At 38.8% G+C, this 18,476-nt stretch overlaps 1 protein-coding gene across 4 annotated transcripts in view; it reads left to right on the top strand.

Annotated features, from left to right (window-relative positions):
• Positions 1 to 18,476, top strand: part of LOC114548901 (endonuclease V) — a 124,759-nt gene that overhangs the window by 919 nt on the left and 105,364 nt on the right. For all 4 annotated transcript variants that reach the window (XR_003691449.1, XM_028568935.1, XM_028568943.1 and 1 more), the window contains one exon: positions 16,467 to 16,542. Coding sequence is in view for 3 of the 4 variants with exons in the window: in XM_028568935.1 (XP_028424736.1) it covers positions 16,499 to 16,542 (44 nt within the window). In the remaining variant the exon portion in view is untranslated. The remainder of the gene's footprint in view (positions 1 to 16,466; positions 16,543 to 18,476) is intronic.

Here is an 18,476-nt window from a genome sequence, read left to right on the forward strand (position 1 = left end):
TGTGACAAGAGAAATCTCAATCATTCCCAATCTTACAGATACGGAGAGTGTAGGTGGGTATGCAGGGGCGCCGCCAGGAATTTTGGGCCCCATGACAAAAAATCAAATTGGGCCCCCTTTGCACAGCTGTTGTCACCACATCTCTAGGATCTAACTGTCCCGTCAAAAGCTTTACAGAACTCTAATTAAAGGCTTGCAACTGCCTTGCTTCTTGTAGTTCGATACTAGTACTAGCACAATATTTACTGCTGGTGATTTGTACATGCATGCAAGTCTAGTATGCAGTTCACTATTTGATGCAAGATTAAAAGCAACCATAAAAAAATGTGCTGAAGGCCATCTTTTACAGTCTCAATGTATTTTTATTGTAAAATTTCACAAAATGGAAAAATCTCTCAACAAAATTGTTATTATTAATTATTATTATTATTAATGAAATATTTAAAAAAATAAAAACAAACTTAAATATATATTAACTTTTCATTAAAATAAATTAACATCATCCTCTCAAAACAATGAAAACAGCAGATTTTTCAGTACCAGTGACATCAAATTAAAAGGTATGAATAAGAACAAAGGTCTCCTGGAAACCCAAACTTGTCTCTCAAATAACAGACAAGTTAGGAGGGAAAGTAGCAGCATATACTGTGTTCAGGTGTCTTATTTCATTTTCGAACTCGGACGTGAGATCTCTGGAATACTTCTTGATAAGTGGTTGGCACACGGAGGAGACTTTATCCTCACTAATATGCCCAACTTTTAAAACAGCAGAGAATTCCTCAACTATTTCTGCTGTGGTGTGGAACTTGGTGTCCAGATCACTTACGATGCTGTCCATAGCAGTTAAAAACACTGTGTTACGAAACACTGTTGCTGCACTGTCTTGAGCTGTCTCCTCTTGAGAGGTCTCATCATGGAATCTCTTCCTTTTCTTTTGCCGACTGTGTTCCTTGCTAAACTGAGGTGTAACATCTATTTGTGTTGCAATCAGTGTTGCCTCAGACAGGAGTGACTCCCATCCATTTCTAAGAGCCTGCATCTCTTTAGTTAAGGCACTGATATTGGCTACCTCTGTGTCAAGAGAGATTTTTCCAGACTGGATAACCACATTCCTGTCATCAATGCACTGCAGTACTTTGAGCCAGACAGTGAGTAGGACAATAGCATTGAATGACATGAAGTAGTTCTTCAGACCACTAGCCTCTGATCTGGCCTCGCTGGTAAGACTACATGTCGTGAGTATACTGTCAAGGGCTTCAATGACAGAAGGAAGGTGCTGTGCTACAGGTTTAACAGCCATGATTCTTGCACTCCAGCGAGTGTCTGAGAGGCGATGCAAAGAGCAACCTGTTTTCTCTTTGTAGATGGCCCAGCGTTCTGGGCTGGCACTAAAAAGTGAGTAAAGGTGATTGATGCAGCCAAAAAATGTTGCTACTTCTGGGCTTGTCTGTGCAGCATGCACACCTACAAGATTTAAGGTGTGTGAGGCACAGGGTGAAAATGTAGCTAGATGATTTTTCTTTAATATCTGGGCTTGGACTCCCTTCACTCTTCCTGACATGTTTGCCCCGTTGTCATATCCTTGCCCTCTGCAGTCTCCAATGTCTATCCCTTTGTCATCAAACACATTTTCAATCATTTCTGCTATCTCACTTCCTGTTTTTTTATGAAAGTCCTTAAATTCTAAGGCAGGACCAAACCATTTCATGCAAATACAGGGGGGTGATCGGTAGATATGGATGTTTACTTTTTGGTCAATGGGGATATTTAACTTTTACTGCCAAAAACAAGTAAAAACAGAGAGATCATTAATTGTATTATTATATTTGAAATATATACTGAACGATGATGGTTAATTAGTTTATGTTTATAATTAGTTATTACCTATTTTTTGGGGCCCCTGTCAGTCATGGGCCCTTGGAATCGTCCTAACTTTTCCCCCCTATACGGCGCCCCTGGGTGTATGTAAGGAGATAACATGGGCACAGGCTAATTAATGCTAACTAACATGCTAGTTAACATTAGTAATTAAACCTAAACAGCTCATGTAAGTCAAAACTGCCTGCGAGCTTCTCCTGTACTATACGGTAATTCCTCTACTATGCGACAGTAAGTCACTTGGTTATGACACAATCGTTAGCTTATTTTTACAAAAACGTCTGCATCACACGTAGTAAACATTGTGGTTTTCTACAATTTTAAGCACTTTTGTCTTTGTTGTAACCAAATGAAGAAGTCGTACACATAGCACTGTATACTGCTACATATAGGCATGTCGCTACAGTCTTATTAGGAGTTAAATACCGCCTAATTAGTTATTTTGTAGCTTGTGCAGCTGAAATTGGCTAGAGACGCTCGGTTGCTATATGACAACAATGGCTTTAAGCCGAGTCTTGAGCAGAAAGCAGAGCAGTAGCCTAACGTTAATCAAAACGTAATTTTCATGTATCAAACTGTGAAATATATTTGTGAAATATGTCAATAACTGGGTGAATAGAATCCTAAATGTTACTAAAAATGTTACAAAAATCCATCTTTTCTCCGACCCGTAGCATTGTGTGACAAAAAGAACCCAACAACCCGCGGTTATTTGTTTTTTCAACATGGATGTGACGTCACACTCGAGCTACTAGTCGCGATTACAAGACAAAAAGAACGCACCATTAGTGTCGTCCCAAACGAAACACTTATGTTAAAACACTTACCGGAAATGACGAGCGGTCGGCTCGCCCCGCCGACTCTGAAAATTTGACGAAAATCTGTTAAAGTGACCTTTGTTGATCTGAAATGAAGACAGATTCAGCAACTGCATGGCCTATTTCTCGCTTAAATTGTTTTCAGAAACACGTTTCGGTGAACTATTTTCGTAAAATACGAGATTGCATTCTGAACGAGCCGCCATTATGCTCTGTTGTGAAATCCGGGAGAAGCCAGACCCACTTGACGCGTTCATCCAATCAGCTGCCGGTTGACGTCCCTGGCCCCTTCCCTTTCCGCTGCGTAGTCAAGATGGCGCCCATTTAGTGCGCGTAGTGTCCATCGTTCCACACTGAACTTTTTGACAGTTTTTAGGGGGTTATCCAGGTACTTTCAGTGCACTGACTTTTTGCGTTATCTACACTATATACTTAAAACTAAGTGTTTGAAGTGCAAGTAAGCGGTTTGAGACACAGCCTAACTTATTTCAGGCTGAGTCTGTGTTTTTCAGACAAGGGCAGCTACAGTCTGGTGTTACAATCCTCTCCAGTGAAATACAGACACACTTTACACCGTTTAGCTGTCAGCATTTTAACCGTGTTTACTCTAGCTGCTAGCTGCTAACAGTAGGCTAACGTTACCTGCTGTCGAGTCTAGTGTTAACTAGCGTCCCGTGCGGCGATGTTTCAGTTCCATCTAACGTCCGTTTTCGGAGCATCAGAGAGAAGCGCAGGCATTTAAGTGGCACCTAAATAAGGCACCGAAATCTGCGCTGCTATTCGGTCCGGTAGATAACGGTCGTTAAGGCACCGGTGCCGTATTAGCACCGGGACTGTGCAGGTGTGATGGATCGCGTACAAACCAATAGGGTGTCGGAATGGTATATGTTTATACTTCTCATCCAACCACAATCACATTCACTCTCTCCGGATGGCGCGATTTATCTGGATAGGTTTTTTTTTGAACGATGACAAGCCAGAATGAAAACAAGCCGAACTGAAATATGAGTAACAAGGCTATTTTTAAAATGTAAGAAGTAGAAAGTACAGATAATTGCGTGAAAATGTAAGGAGTAGAAGTTAAAAGTCTGCTGTAAAACAATTACTCCAGTAAAGTATACATACCCAAAATTTCTACTTAAGTAAGGTAACAAAGTATTTGTACTTCGTTACTTGACACCTCTGGAAGAGAAACAACTAATTCCTCATGTAGTAGGCCTAAACATTACAGAGTAATAGAAATAAGGTTTTAAATTCAAATATTTAGATTTTTGACAAATATTATTCATGCTCAAGTTAGTTTATTGCTGTCTTATTTCTGCTCTTTTTTATCTGCTGTTTTTATTTCATGGGACAGTGACAGGACAGGAATACTTTCTGCTGTTCCACCTCTGTGTATGGTGTTCGGAATTTTTTATAGGTAAAAGGTAACACTTGTAATACTGTTGCATTTTGAAAGTATTTTGGGGGCATTCTAGACATTGGAGACAGTAGAAAGAAGACAGGAAATAGGAGAGAGAGAGAGAAACCATTCTATTCCTTTTTTCCACATACCAAAAAGTGATTGGCGCTTCTACCTTGTCACTGAAAGGTTGTTTATGCCTCAAAATTACTTGATTTCATTCATGAGACTCAGATTCAGAAAACTTTGTCTGTCATGATAGAAAAATGTCTTAGACGTGTCCTCTACTACAAAAACAAACTCAGACAGTAAACATACAATAGCTTATACAAAATAATTTACACAGGATGAAAATTACAATAGGGCAAAGTGGCATATAGTGTTTGTGTGGGTCATTACTTTTTATGGCCTATAGCTGACAGATTATAGCCCACGTGCTACTTTTTACCTGTTGAAATAACTTTTTAAATGGGCAATACAACCCATAAAATGCACTTTTGAACTTGCCAAGGTCAGGACACTGCAGGTCATGGTCAGCATCCCAAAATCACGGGGGGTACTCCGGCCCATACTACAGTAGCATTAAAGACTAGTTTGAGATTGTCATTTGTCTCATTTTACTATTATGTTGTCAACTCTTACAACAATACCACCAAATTATTGTTCATTTTTTAAGTTTTTTTCCAGAATAAAATGTCTTAACATGTATCCAACATATTATCAGCAAATATAAATCCCCACTGATGATAGGCTTACTGGCCTATAGGTAAGGTAGTCACTAAGATAGCTATCCACAGATACAGTATAAACTAAGGATTCACTGTGCCACATGTACATATGTGCAACATTTAAAGATGATTTATAAAATCATGCCCACAATTATTATTTTAATAGCTCAGTATTCTATGCACAAAAAAAGTATGAAGGCTTTAGGCCGCCCTACACTTTATTGTAGGCCCAGTTTAATATGCAACTTTATTTTATACAATATATGTAGTAGGGGCTCCCTGATTGATCTCTTTTTCAGTTAAGGGGTCCTTGGTTTAAAAAACGTTGAAGACCCCTGCCTTAGGCTGCTGCAGTCTGTCTTGCAGGTGCATCTAATGACATGTTCACATTAATTTTGCAGATCACTCAATTTGTTAACCATTAGATGCATGAGTGATTGGAATCTACACTCTTCCATAAGTGAAAAAAACAGTCATATTATAACCAATGTGTTTTATAGAATAAAGATATGCCATTTTCATAATTTTGGTTTAGAATAATGGTTTGTATTATTTTTTGGAATTGGTCCACATAACAATGATTTCACATTTCAAATATCTTTATTTATCACCTATTTTTTAAACAGATTTTGAACATCAATAGGATACTAGGCTACCTAACATGTTAGATGTCATTAGAAGCAAGCTAGAATCATAGCAAGAGTCTGTCTCTCCGTGTTTATGCACATCAAGCTACTCAGTTATGTAAACAACAACCAATACACATATCCGCTTGTTAAGATGTGACGTTTCAATGTTCTGATAATGCGGTTTCTGGGTCCAAGGTCCAAAACTACTGCGTTGAGACTCGTCTTTTTAACATGCCGCAGTGCTGTGTCCCTTGTTGTTTAAATAGATTGGAGTCCAGCTAACATTAAACTACAGAAACTAGGAATCCTGATATACCTGAATACCTCATTTATTTATTTAACAATAAATACTGAAATAAATACTGTTCAATTACAATTCCATAAGTCAATGACGTGACACTCATTTTGACAATGTATTAAATTTAAATACATTAAATTTTAAAAACAGACAAATTACTTCAGTATATTCTTTTTTAGAGGCCATATTTTAAAGAGTTTGGCTTTTGGCAATTTTAAGAGAATAATTGGTGGATAATGGCAAGAATGTCTAAGTGGTGTAACCGTCAAAATTTTGTACCACAAATGTTAGCTGGCAAATTTCTTAATATAAGATCCCATAAACTACTTTGACATTAACCTAAATTAAAGGTTATTATACGTTTTTACAATATACTTAAAAATTATGCTTATATTTATTTTACTTTAGGGAATCCTGTCAGTCATGCTAGCTTCCTGAAATGTCAGGTGGTATAACCACTGTCGGTACACGATCCGTTCTGCCTGCGCGATCCGTTCTGCACATGCGCAAAATGTTCGTGCATGCGCTGTTGTACGAGGATTTACGACACTGCACGATCTGTTCCACGCTTCCGGTCGACAGCCGGGCTAACGTTAGTTTAGCTAACCGCTAATTCGGCTGACCGCTACCTGAGACAGCATGTAATAACTTAAATAACCTCAAAATAAAACTTGAAAATAAACGTTAACATATATAACAGCAGTTACGTCAGTTCTACTTTACTTGTGCTCATTTAAAATACAATCACTCAATATTTATCTTTATTTTTATTACTGTAAAGTCTTAATTTAGCTGTAGCCTGCTTTTCCCATTAAGTCTGACTTAACGTTATTTTAGACTGAATCTAGCTGTCAGCTAGCGGTTAGCTGAATTAGCTGTTAGCTAAACTAACGTTAGCTTCCCGGTGGAGGCTAGCCATAGGCTAGGGTGGAACAGATCGTGCAGGTCGTATGCTCGGTAAAACAGTATTATCTTGCGCATGTGCAGAACGGATCGTGCAGGCAGAACGGATCGTGTACCGACAACCACCGTGCCATTTTGTTAAAATCAGCAAGAAGACCACATGACAGGAAATTACATCAGAGAAAAGGACCCCTGATCAGCATAACTGCAGCATCACAAGTTTAGTAACTCTCTGATAAATATAAGCTAATAAGACATTTTTAGGGTAAGTTCAGTTCTTTGGTTAACATGTCAAATGGTATGACCCAAATAAAACATTGAAAAACATTCTTTTGAAAAAAAAAATTGTATTTAGTGTAAACATTATATTTGATTATTCATACCAAGGCCATATGCTGATATATGTGTCCATTATAATGCCTGACATTAAAATGTCAAATGGTGTAACTCCTACTACAAGCCTCTTAATGTTTGGCCAATCTTTTCAAATATAACTAGTTAAGTTACTGGTTCAAGATGTTATATGTACATAGTTACTGTTTAGAACTATTTGTACGTGTTTATTGTTAGTATTTTTTGTGGAAGTAATTTATCCACAACTTTATCAAGATAGCTTATTTAGCTAGGCTAGGCTAAATCCTTATAGTGCAAGCAAGGCCTTAGTGTTTTAAAAAAGATTTAGCCTTAAATAAAAATGTTTGTATCATTCCTTTGTAATGTTACAATAATTTCATAACAATAACAATTTAATAAAATAGAATGAGGCAGTTGAACTGTGACCCCTAATGTGGTACATGAACAGCAGCTTTAAAACACCTAAAACATTCAAGGATTGTTGAATGTTTTTTGACTGTAGAAGCATCATGTCGGGTGGTGTAACTGGTAACCAGTATTTTTCTTGAAAATATGATCATGTGCAGGTAAATTAATGTTTGATAAAATGTAATACTCTAACTCTACTCCACTGTAAAAACAAATTTTTAAGACTTTTTACACAATTTGTCCAATATTATTTAGAAAACAAAAGTTGTTTCCAGCACGTCTACCACTTGATATTGCAATAACAAATATAATTTAAATTTAGAATTAATCCTTATAAAATCTATTTTGGGGTAAAATTTTGAAATAGGAGTTATATTTGTATGAGTGCACTCACAAACAATGTAGAGGATGAAATATTAAATATTTATCATTCCTTTGTGGTTACACCACTTGACATTTTAGGTGCATTTGGTCCTATCTTTGTAAAAAAAAATTGTGCAAATGAAATAAAACGTACAATAACACAAAATATACATTTTAACGAACATTTAAAAAAGCTTTTTTAAACTTTTTAAATTTTCTCATCTTGCCAACCCTTTTTCGTCATGGACCCAATTACATCCATTATATAAATGTAGTTCAATTCAATACTACATCTATAACATGAATTCAATAACTACATTTATTACATCAGTGCAATTCAAATGAAGTCCACCCTATTTGTCCTTGTTGTACTCTGAGTTGACACTACACATTCTGGTCATCGCTGTCTTGGACTGACACATATTCTGGTGGGGTGTGCAGCATCTGGAGAACAATGTCCTCATTCTGGGACGAATCGCTGTGGAAAATGTCATCATCAGAGCTGCTGACGTTGATCTGAATATTTTCAAGATTCGCGGCATCCCTCCTAGCAAAAAAAAAGCACAACACGGCCATCAATGGTGAGAGAAGATGAGCATAATAGATTTGATTTAGGGAGCAGATTGCTGATCCTCCACTCTGCTACTAGCCTTTCATACTAATCATTTGTATCAGATTGAAAAATGTACTGACATTTTTCTGCAAATGTACTGGGTTAAAAAACAACAACAAAAACACTGAGACCATGTAGACCTGTACCTTGTCATGTGTTCCAGTTCTTGTGTTGACACTCTGTAAATGAGTGCTGCGCCGAAGCAGTTTACCAGGACGTTGATAGCAGTGTTCCAGTGGTCTCTGAAAGGCAGAAACAACATCAGACTATGAAAGCAGAGGATATATGCTGCTTTACATTAATTCTGTTTCTTTCTTTCTCTTTTTGGACTTCTAAAATGTTGTGTAGCTGACTGAACAAACAGACAAAACATACTGTATGTTAGCTTGCTAATATATGACCCATTTAGCATGAAGAATAAAGGAGGTGATAAGAACTGGTCGACAAATCTGACACATGATCAAAATGCTGTTTAATAATGATTTCAACTGTGAAGTTTTAAAATTACATTTCAAAAACAATTATTGAAATGCTGAGTAGATACCGGGTATTTTAACATACGCCGTTAACGTGAAGAAAATTGCGTTGCCTGTATCTTTTCGCTGCAAACACTTGTGTGTGGAAAGCAGTCGCACAACAGTTAAAATGTTGTGTTGCGCACAAATGTAGCATTTAAAGTTTACAGAGACAACCAAATAAAATATTGACTTCTTTTGAAATTAGATTTTCCAGTTTTGTAAGTTTTGATTTATTTTTATATACTAAAAAAAACACAAATGTTGAACAGATGGTTGCCAAAGGGGCCAACAGAGGCAACAAAATGGTTACCGTTACTGTCAAGACATCCGGCCGAAATGAGGGACATCTGGCGGAATTTCCGGCGGCACCGGAACTATCCCAGAAGTGAAAACGTCGTCGATATAGGCTAACTTAAAGCCGATTTACAGTTAGCCTACATTTTTACTAGTTTAGATTTTACTAGTTTAGATTTTAATGGAGCAACCCGTTTTGGTAAACCACTAGTTTAAAACTAGGTAATCGATGTAAGGAAGGACTTTGCACATACATTTTAGTAATGGATCTAGGAATAGCATGGCGCAAACCAATCCAGGAGCAGAAAAGGCAGCTTTAGTAATCAATTATTTACATTTTGTATCAATTTCTTAAAGCTTCTTGAATGTACGTGAGTCAAACTTTAGTTTAAAAGCATATTTAGGACCAGATCGCCACTTTTAAGATTCACCGTATTCTCGTTTTTGGGTCAAATGGCCTTTTGAATGGGAGAGCTAAGGGCACTCTCATGCTAGTCTCAAAATAGCTATTTTCGAAATAATAAGAAGGCTCGACACAACATGAAACTTTGCTTCAAGTATCACCACTGGCTCTACACCTAAACGCAAGCATTGACAACATTCTTTGTGTACATAGATTTACTAAAAAGAAAGGTTTTCAACAACTCACCTAGTATTTCGAAAATAGCTATTTTGAGACTAGCATGAGAGTGCTCCTAGCTCTCCCATTCAAAAGGCCATTTGACCCAAAAATGAGAAGAAGGTGAATCTTAAAAGTGGCAATTCGGTCCTAAATATGCTTTTAAACTAAAGTTTGACTCACGTACATACACAAAAAATACCCTAGGATGCATTTTGGCGAGAGTTACGCTTTAACTGCTAATTAAACTTACAGGAGCCATTCTACAACCACCAGAGTGGAGGCTTCCTTTGCAGGTAAACCAACCGCTGCCAACACAAAAAGAGTGGTCACTGCTCCTGTGCTGGCCACTGCTGCCATCAGACTGCAGATTAAACACAGATACTGTACTTATTAAACTGTACCATCCATTTTTACTAATTCATGCAAGTCACTCCCTTCTTAAAGGCCTCTCGGATATTTTAACCAATATTAATAATATTTGCTATGAAGATGATGCTAGGATTTCCTTAAGAAAAGAGAGTGGCTTACGCAACAGTAAGTAAGTGGGGGAAGTCCAGTTGAATTTCGTTGAGTTGGGCAATGAAAACTGCTGCGACCACTTCAAAAATGGTAGATCAGTTCAAGTTGAGGCTGGTCCCAATGGGCAATATGAAGCGAGTAATTCTTTGGTCGATCTTGAGTCCCTCCTCACAACATTCGAAAGTGACAGGCAGTGTTGCAGAGCTTGGAGAAACACAATGCATCCACTGTTAGTGCACTATTATTATGAATGTAAATCTCTCAAAAATGTTACTGATTAATTAACTAATAACAGAGAGGATGAAGTCGCAGCTCTCTGTGATACTACCAGTGCTGTAGTCAAGACCCCCTTGGTCAAGTCCAAGACGAGTCCAAGACCAGGACCAAAGAAGTTTGAGTCAAGTCAAATACGAGTCCAAAAAGGTTTGAGGCAAGTCAAGTCCGAGTCCGAATGAGAGACAGTCAAGACAAGACGGAACAAGAAGATTTCTCTTCAAGACCACTTACTTACCTGTTTATAATTTATGTGATGCAAGAGACAGTATATCTTCTATTTTAAGATGATCATTTTGCATTATTATTTGTAATGCTCAAAAGTGGATCAAATTAGGCCATATTATTTACTTTAAATTGACATGTTCCCATTCTTGAACTTATTACTTGTCCTGAAGAATCCCAGGGTTTCCCCCAGGGTATTGCAAGCATGGTGGCCCACCAGACCTAAGTTGCCCCCCACCGGGCCTAGGCAAGGCAAGGCAAGGCACTGGCAGCTTTATTTGTATAGCACATTTCAGCAACAAGGCAATTCAAAGTGCTTTACATGAAACATGAAACATTAAAAACAGTTAGAAAACAATTAAAAACAATTAAAAACAATTAAAAACAATTAAAAACAATTTCAAAGCATTAAAACAATTAACAACAATTTAAGATCATTAAAAGACAAGAATAAAATGTACAGTGCAGTATAAGAATTTTAAAGAAAGAGCAGTTAAAAATAGGTTATTTAAAGAAAGGCAACATTAAAAAGATATGTCTTCAGCCTGGATTTAAAAGAACTGAGAGTTGCAGCGGACCTGCAGTTTTCTGGGAGTTTGTTCCAGATATGTGGAGCATAAAAACTGAACGCTGCTTCCCCCTGTTTAGTTCTGACTCTGGGAACAACAAGTAGACCTGTCCCAGACGACCTGAGAGGTCTGGGTGGGTCATAGTGTAGTAGCAGATCAGAAATGTATTTTGGCCCTAAACCATTTAGTGATTTGTAAACCAGCAAAAGTATTTTAAAATCAATTCTTTGAGGCACTGGAAGCCAGTGTAAAGATTTCAGTACTGGAGTGATGTGATCCACTTTCTTGGTTTTAGTGAAGAATCGAGCAGATTCTGAATCAGTTGCAGTTGTCTGATTTTTTAGGGAGATTTGTAAAGACACCGTTACAGTAGTCAAGTCTACTGAAGATAAAAGCATGGACAAGTTTTTCCAAATCCTGCTGGGACATAAGTCCTTTAACCCTTGATATATTTTTAAGGTGATAATAGGCTGATTTTGTAATTGTCTTAATGTAACTTTTAAAATTCAGGTCTGAGTCCATGACTACACCAAGATTTCTGGCTTTGTCTGTTGTTTTTAACATTGTCGTTTGAAGCTGAGTGCTGACCTTTAATCGTTCCTCTTTTGCTCCAAAAACAACCACCTCAGTTTTTTCTTCATTTAATTTAAGAAAGTTATGGCACATCCAGTCGTTAATTTGTTCAGTGCACATATTCAGTTGTTGTATTGGGCTATAATTCCCTGGCGAGAAAGTTATGTAAATTTGTGTGTCATCCGCATAACTATGGTAACTTATTTTTTTGTTTTCCATAATCTGAGCCTGTGGAAGCATGTAGATGTTGAACAGAAGAGGCCCCAGAACTGAGGTGTGGTCGAAAACCTGACTGGAAGGCATCAAAACTATTGTTGAGTGATAAGAAAAGGTTGAGTTGTTGAAAAAACGCTTTTTCTATGATTTTGCTTAAAAATGGAAGGTTTGATATCGGCCTATAGTTGCTCATTAGTGACGTGTCTAGATTGTTCTTTTTTAGGAGTTACTTGATGACTGCAGTTTTTAGGGCCTGTGGAAAGATACCTGAGAGCAGAGATGTATTTACAATATTTAGAAGATCAGAAGCCAAACAATTCAAAACACTTTTGAAAACACCCGTTGGTAGAATATCAAGGCAACAGGAGGAGGTTTTCAGATGTTGTACCATGATCGTGTTTAAAGGTCCTATGACATGCTGCTTTTTGGATGCTTTTATATACAGTACAGGCCAAAAGTTTGGACACACCTTCTCATTCAAATGCGTTTCCTTTTATTTTCATGACTATTTACATTGTAGATTCTCACTGAAGGCATCAAAACTATGAATGAACACATATGGAATTATGTACTTAACAAAAAAGTGTGAAATACAGTGGGGGAAATAAGTATTTGACCCCTTGCTGATTTTGCAGGTTTGCCCACTTACAAAGAATGCAAAAATCTACAATTTTAATCATATGTACATTCTAACAGTGAAAGACAGAATCCCAAAGAAAATTCCAGAAAATCACATCATATGAATTTATTAAAATTGATAACCATCTGATGAGGAAAAACAAGTATTTGACCCCCTGGACAAACAGCATGTTAATATTTTGTAGAAAAGCCATTATTGGCCAGCACAGATGTCAAACGGTTTTTATAGTTGGTGACAAGGTTTGTGCACATTTCGGCAGGGATGTTGGCCCACTCCTCCCTGCAGACAGCCTCCAAATCATTCAGGTTCCGAGGTTGTCGCCTGGCAACTCGAATTTCAAGCTCCCTCCAAAGATTTTCAATCGGTTCAGGTCTGGAGACTGGCTAGGCCACTCCAGAACCTTGATGTGCTTCTTCTTCAGCCACTCTTTTGTTGCTTTGGCGGTGTGCTTAGGGTCGTTGTCGTGCTGAAACACCCATCCTCGACCCATCTTCAGCTCTCTCACTGAGGGAAGGAGATGTCGGTCCAGAATTCCATGATACATGGCCCCGTCCATCCTCCCCTCAATACGATGGAGTTGTCCCGTCCCCTTGGCTGAAAAGCACCCCCAAAGCATGATGTTGCCACCACCATGCTTGACGGTGGGGATGGTGTTCTTTGGGTTGTACTCGGTGTTCTTTGCCCTCCAAACACGACGAGTTGAGTTGAGGCCAAAAAGTTCTATTTTGGTCTCATCTGACCACATCACCTTCTTCCAGGCCTCTTCTGAGTCGTCCAGGTGGTGAATGGCGAACTTCATGCGGGCCTGTACATGTTTCTTCTTGAGCAGGGGACCTTGCGTGCGCTGCAGGATTTCAATCCATGACGGGCGTAGTGTGTTACCAACCGTTTTTTTGTAACTGTGGTCCCAGCTGCCTTCAGTTGATTCATCAGTTCCCCCCTTGTCGTTTTGGGATGATTCCTCACCGTTCGCATGATCAGGGACACCCCACGAGGCAAGATCTTGTGTGGAGGCCCAGACCGAGGGAGGTTGGCGGTGGTGTGGTGCTTCTTCCATTTCCTGATAACTGCACCGACAGTTGATCTTTTCTCTCAAGTTGCTTTCCGATTCTCTTGTAGCCCATCCCAGCCTTGTGCAGATCAACAATCTTGTCCCTGATGTCCGTAGAAAGCTCTTTGGTCTTGCCCATGGTGGTGATGTTGGATGCTGGTTGTTTGGGTGTTGACAGGTGTCTTTTATACAGGTAACGAGGTGAGGCAGGTGTATTTGATGTAGATAATTGGTTCGGATTGGGGCTGTGTCTTAAAGAAAGACTAACTGGCTTGTAGGAGCCAGAATACTTGCTGTTTGTCCAGGGGGTCAAATACTTGTTTTTCCTCATCAGATGGTTATCAATTTTAATAAATTCATATGATGTGATTTTCTGGAATTTTCTTTGGGATTCTGTCTTTCACTGTTAGAATGTACATATGATTACAATTGTAGATTTTTGCATTCTTTGTAAGTGGGCAAACCTGCAAAATCAGCAAGGGGTCAAATACTTATTTCCCCCACTGTAACTGAAAACATGTCTTATATTTTAGATTCTTCAAAGTAGCCACCCTTTGCTTTTTTATTAATAAGGGAAAAAATAACCCTGACAAAGCACACCTGTGAAGTGAAAACCATTTCAGGTGACTACCTCATGAAGCTCATTGAGAGAACACCAAGGGTTTGCAGAGTTATCAAAAAAAGCAAAGGGTGGCTACTTTGAAGAATTTAAAATATAAGAAATGTTTTCAGTTATTTCACCCTTTTTTGTTAAGTACATAATTCCATATGTGTTCATTCATAGTTTTGATGCCTTCAGTGAGAATATACAATGTAAATAGTCATGAAAATAAAGAAACACATTGAATGAGAAGGTGTGTCCAAACTTTTGGCCTGTACTGTAGGCCTTAGTGGTCCCCTAATACTGTATCTGAAGTCTCTTTTATATAGACCTTAGTGGTCCCCTAATACTGTATCTGAAGTCTCTTTTATATAGACCTTAGTGGTCCCCTAATACTATATCTGAAGTCTCTTTTATATAGACCTTAGTGGTCCCCTAATACTATATCTGAAGTCTCTTTTATATAGACCTTAGTGGTCCCCTAATACTGTATCTGAAGTCTCTTTCCCGAAATTCAGTCTTGGTGCAGAATTACAGCCACTAGAGCCAGTCCCACAATGAGCTTTCCTTAGGATGTGCCATTTCGGTGTCTGTAGCTTTAAATGCTATTGAGGAGGAGAGAGAAGGGCAAGGTGGAGGGTGGGGGTGTGGCCCTGACCAGCTTGCGGCCATGGTTGTAGCTCTATTTCCTCATGAGCGGGCCAAATTCTCTGGGCAGCTGTGGGCGGTGGGCAAAGCAGAGAAAGGGGAGGTAACCTTTCCCCTTATGATGTCATAAAGGGAAGATTCCAGATTGGCCCATCTGAGCTTTCCTTTTCTCAAAGGCAGAGCAGGATACCCAGGGCTCGGTTTACACCTATCACCATTTCTAGCCACTGGGGGACCATAGGCAGGCTGGGGGAACGCATATTAATGTTAAAAAACATCATAAAGTGAAATGTTCATGCCATGGGACCTTTAATGTGTTTATACTTAGGCTACATACAGCATATATGGGAAACAATCTGAGGTGTTTGTTGAGGAAGCGGCTCGAACGCAGAGTGGAGACCGCTGTTAGCTGTGGTAACGTTAAACTGCGCCCAGATTAACTTGTGACACAAAATCTGTAATTCGCTCATGTTTCATATTCGCCATTAATCATTTAGACCTGCCAAAATCAAATCCTCAACATCCACTATGACAGGTGTGGTGTGAAAATCAAAACTACCAAATCAAAGTTAACACATGTTAACAAGGTACACACAATCAAGTTCAATATGCAAGCTCTAGGATGTCTAGTAACTAGAGTGCTGAGAATCTGCTGCCCCCCAAAACTTCATATTTACAAAAGAATCATAGCTTCAGGTTGATTAATTGTCTCTTGTATGAAATAAACAGATATTCAATGAGTTAAAGCCCAGACAGTCCTCAGGAAAGGACTACTCAGATATACTCAGGCCATAATTGAGAACAGCTGTGTGATGTAGGGACTTTGTTAATGAGACAGTGTGTGGCTCCATTGTTTGGGTTCCTTCATATATATACTACAGTTAACTGTTAGGTAACTTTTGTTTTTGAGTGCCATACTGTATGCTCTATCTGCCAACAAGATAGTTGTTACATGAGTCAGGTCATTTAGATACAAGAGTAAAAGTTCAATACTTCTATCAGAAATAGTGAGGTAGCTAGTTGACTACCTCAACACTGTATTTAAGTGCAATTGTTACTTTATGAATTTCAAAAAAGTGGAATGAACTGTTCAAATGATATGACAGATGACAAATAGAAACAGAAATGTCAATAAAAATCTTATTATGATTTCTTTTATCATGTAATTCAATATTATATAGGCCTACTGTCAAAGTACCAGTCAAGTTCACGAAGTTAACAAGGGGCCAGGCTGTTGCCTAGCAATTGATTTCCATTGAAAAGGACGACACTTGACGCTGCTTCAGTCAGTTGAATGTACTAATTAAAAAAATCCCTTTTCAGCCGAGTGTGTCCTCCGTACCAGGCTGATACAGATGTCCGCTCCTCCTCCCGAAGATTTGGTCAAACACTGGGAGAGGTCAGAGTGCTATTCTTCCATTTATATACCTCAACTGAGCTATATAACGTTAGTACACTAAAACGTTACATATAGTAATGTTACAACTGATATCACTGGAACGCTATCATCGGCTAACCTGAAGTACTAGCTTGGTAAAAAAACAACAAGCAAAGTGCTCCAGGAGGTGCTGGCAGATGTCGCTACACTTGTGTGTCCCTGTGTTGTTGTAACTCTTCTGCCAGCAGCTCTGGATGTGTGACACCAGTCTTCAGCAGCAATTGATTTGTGAGTTTGTATGACAAGGCCAGTGATATCACCATGATTGCATATTATGTCCTTATGCCGCCTGCCATCTCCAGCTCTGAAGTGTGTGTGTGTGTGTGTATGTGTGTGCGTGTGCGCGTGTGTGTGTGTGTGTGCGTGCTGTGGAGCTGAAGACAGTGTGTTGCCACCCCACGGGAAGATGAGCAGCCATGGGTTACGTCAACTAACTCTGGGGCCTCATTTATCAACAGTGCGTATGCACAGATGTGTGCATATGTAATGCGTAAGAACATGGCTACACAATATGAGCACATCTCTGGCCATGCTTACGAACAGAATATAGTGGATGAAAAGCGATACTACAAATAAAAATCATTTAAAGTGACTATATGGAACTTTTTAGTGTTTCTGAAACAATGTCATTTTTCATATAATTATCTTAAATGACCTGTAACTGCATACGAGACTAACAGTGAAAAGAACACAGGGTCCGATTTTTCCCACGAAGTCACAGAATGATTTACGGCAAGTAGCGCTACAGAGCACACATTCTGATGGGTCAGAGATTTCACCGGAAAAGCCTGTGTTCGCGTATCCACCCAGGTAAAAGGTAACAGTAGATTTCTTTATATAGGCTAGGCCTAGTTGTATTTTTATGTTATTTTAGAAGTTATCTGCTATAGTTATGGCTGATACTGGGGCAGGACCATCACAGAAAAGAAGGAAATTAAACGAAGACCGAAGTCAGTGTTTGTGTTGGCCTACTCTTTTCTTTTCCCTTGTCCCCCTGTACTTGTGTAAAGCGTCCTTGGGTTTCATGAAACGCGCTATATTAAAGCAACACTAGAGCACTTTTCCCGCTTCGGTCCCCCTACAGGTTGGAAGCGGAATTTTCCATTACATTACATTATGCAAGCTTGCCAGATCGGGTAGCGGATCTGTAGTTCGAATGAGACCTAATGAGACTTTAGGGGGACCAAAGCGGGAAAAGTGCTCTAGTGTTGCTTCAATCTAAGTTATTATTACGTTGGTTGCTACAACAAACTGTTAATGCTTTGGCTCGTGACACAGTGACTGTGATAACGTTGTTGCCCGTTTTAGCTCCCGATACATCCAAAGTAGGCTAAGTCACTGTAAGCAACACTTGAAATGCAACGATGCGTCTGTAACTTATTGTTTAATTGTAAATTAATTATTTTGTCTGAGCAAAACATTCATCACAACTATATGACCTCCCAGTTAACACTAACTCAGTATTCTACAGTGGGTAATACAGCACCGTAAAGAAAAGATCTTTACAACAGCAGGTGTGGTAAAAACACTACTGCTTTTGTCCAAAGCGGCCGCTAGAATCAACACAAACTGAAAGGTACATATAGCCACTTTAAAGTAGCCATATTATGCTCATTTTCAGGTTCATAATTGTATTTAGAGGTTGTACCAGAATAGGTTTACATAGTTTAATTATCGAAAAACACCATATTTTTGTTGTACTGCACATTGCTACAGCTCCTCTTTTCACCCTGTGTGTTGAGCTCTCTGTTTTAGCTACAGAGTGAGACATCTCACTTCTGTTCCATCTTTGTTGGGAGTCGCACATGCGCAGTAGCTAGGTAAGGCTCACAATTGCTAGCTAGCTGTTTCTCCAACTTCGGCCTGTACAAGGCAGGATTAGCCAGGAGACTTCT

Source organism: Perca flavescens, chromosome 2, assembly GCF_004354835.1.
Source record: "Perca flavescens isolate YP-PL-M2 chromosome 2, PFLA_1.0, whole genome shotgun sequence".
NCBI lineage: Eukaryota > Metazoa > Chordata > Actinopteri > Perciformes > Percidae > Perca > Perca flavescens.